The sequence below is a fragment of the Olea europaea genome, chromosome 1, assembly GCF_002742605.1.
Source record: "Olea europaea var. sylvestris chromosome 1, O_europaea_v1, whole genome shotgun sequence".
NCBI lineage: Eukaryota > Viridiplantae > Streptophyta > Magnoliopsida > Lamiales > Oleaceae > Olea > Olea europaea.
Window position 1 is genome coordinate 19,495,199 of NC_036237.1, and position 2,497 is coordinate 19,497,695.

Here is a 2,497-nt window from a genome sequence, read left to right on the forward strand (position 1 = left end):
TAGGGACTTGACTAGTTCAATGACCTAACCGATAACAAATTAGCTTCATGAAAAATAATTTCTTATCACTGTGTATTTGTTCGGAAATTCTCTAATGATGATTTTATCATTTCTTTGATCTACATTGACGATGTTTTTATTTTTGGTAGGAATGCTTCAAGAATTGACACATTGAAGAAGTAGTTAAGCCTTTTGCTATGAAGGACTTAGGACAAGCAGGGAAAATCCTTGACATAATAATCAGTCGTGACATGATGAGTATATTAAGAGTATGCTAGAGAGGTTCAGTATGGACAGGGCTAAAGTGGTTAGCTCTCTTCCCGCTACACACTTTAGAATGAGCATTGAGCAATTTTTTCCTAAAAATAAGGGAAAGGAAGACATGGAAAGAGTTCTTTACGCTTCAGCAGTTGCAAGTTTAATGCATGCTATGGTGTGCCAAAGAACGGATATAGCCCTTGCAGTTGGTGTAGTTGTCGTTTCTTGTCAAATCTAGGAAAAGAGCATTGGAATGCATTTCTAGTTTGAGACTTAGTTTTGGAAATGGACAATCATTGTTAGTTAGATACATAGATACAGATATGGTAAGAGATGTAGATACTAGCAAGTCTATATCGAGTTATTTGATTACTTTTTCTGGTGGGCCTATAGGATGGTAATCGAGATTTTTGTGTATTACACTTCATATGACAGAAGCAGAGTTTATTGCAGCAACATAGACGACTAGAGTTTTCATCGACAAAGAAGTTCATAAGAGAACTTGGTTTCAACCAGCAAAGTTATGTGTTATTTTGTGACAGCTTGAGTGCTATTCATCTTGATAAAAATTCTAGTTTCATGCAAGATCAAAGCACATTGATAAACGATAGCATTGTATTATGGATGCTTTGAATGAAAACTTACTGAAACTTGAGGAAGTTCGTACCGATCATAATTGTTCTGATATGTTGACAAAGACACTACCAAAAAAAGCTTAAACATTGTTGTTCGATTGTCGGTGATGGCAAATTCCTCCCCATAGTTGGAATGGGGATATTTGTTTAGTTATTTTCTTTTAGGTGGAGAAAAGCTCATTAGATTGTAACATACAAAAAGGGGGGGAGCCTTGGCTGTTTTTCCAGAAAGTAAAAAAAAAAAAAAAAAAAGGCCTTTTTTGTGCCCAAATTTCATCAAAACTTTGATCCTAGTCATCCATGGTCGATCGAGCTGAAGTTTGGAGGAGAGATTTAGAAGATATGGAGCTACAATCTGAATAGTGGATTGGATTTGAAGTTCGAGAACATTGATTTGTGTGCATGACTAATAACCACAAGTGTATGGGTATATTTTTTAATCTCATATAATATTGTCAAGATTTTTGTTATCTTAAAGAAATATACGCTGTAGTCTTTGATTATTCTTAGCGAAGACATTGTGTGTTCATTTTTTTGATTAATAGTAGACGTTTTGACTGGATTAGGTTTCGTTGTTTTTATTTCTCTCACCAGGGAAGTTTTTCACGTAAAATAATTGCTTATGTTCTTGTGCCTTCGTGTGATTTATCTTCTTTAGAGTATTTTCAGCATATACAATTGTCAAAAAGGACGTTTTATTTTTTGCGTTTAGGGAGAAGAATCATTTTTTTGTATATCTATTTATTTTCCTCTCTCCCAATATTTATCAACTCATGGAATCCATCCGGAAAGCAATCATATACTCACATGAAAGCTATGATGTTTTATTTATAGAGGGAAAAACTTGAGAGAAAATATATCAATTATCTTCACCTTTAGCTTCCCACATGACTCACTCTAACCCCCCACCACCAAAGGGTGCATCTCTTCATGAAGTGGTGTGGCATAATGTACATGGTTTTACTTTTTTCAAAAAAATAAAAATAAATAAATAAAATAAAATAAAATTGTTCAGTTTCTAAATTATTTTCTATGTATTTTGTGTGTATCCTCATAAATTACATAGCTTGCACGTGCTAAAGGGAGTCCCACATTGGTCGACTCGACATCTATAGATAGTGTTAATGCACTTAGGATCAGCCCATCAGCCCCACGACTCATACAGGTGATCCCACCATTATTAATCGATGTTACAAAAAGATCAATGATGAAAATTTTGGCCCTCTTTATCCATGATACCTTGAGTTCTTGGCCCCAGGCGAACCAATGCCACTATCAGTGAACGTTCCTAATGCGAAACTTTATACTTAACCTCAAGCGTAAACAATGAGAGCACGTAGATTGGTGAATAAAACATGAAAGGCTAAAAGATTTAGTTATTAGCCCACTCATTAGCAATCGCCACATAACATAAAACACAACAATTTTATTTACCCCTGAGGCCCTATTGGAAATTTATAAATAGGTATGGTTGGGAATAAAAAATGGCATGAAAAATTTAGCAACTTCTTCCCAAGTAGTCATTTCTCCTCTTGTTCCAATTGGATCATCAAATCATAGAGTATGGAAAAATTCATGGTCAGATTAGAGGAATTTATTGATCA

At 34.7% G+C, this 2,497-nt stretch overlaps 1 protein-coding gene across 1 annotated transcript; it reads left to right on the plus strand.

Annotated features, from left to right (window-relative positions):
- The first annotated feature begins 271 nt into the window (after nt 1-271).
- LOC111405580 lies at nt 272-2,175 on the plus strand. The gene is made up of 3 exons (XM_023034532.1): nt 272-469; nt 694-873; nt 1,960-2,175. The coding sequence occupies exons 1-3, from the start codon at nt 272-274 to the stop codon at nt 2,173-2,175; spliced, it is 594 nt and encodes a 197-aa protein (XP_022890300.1).
- Nucleotides 2,176-2,497: the final 322 nt, after the last annotated feature.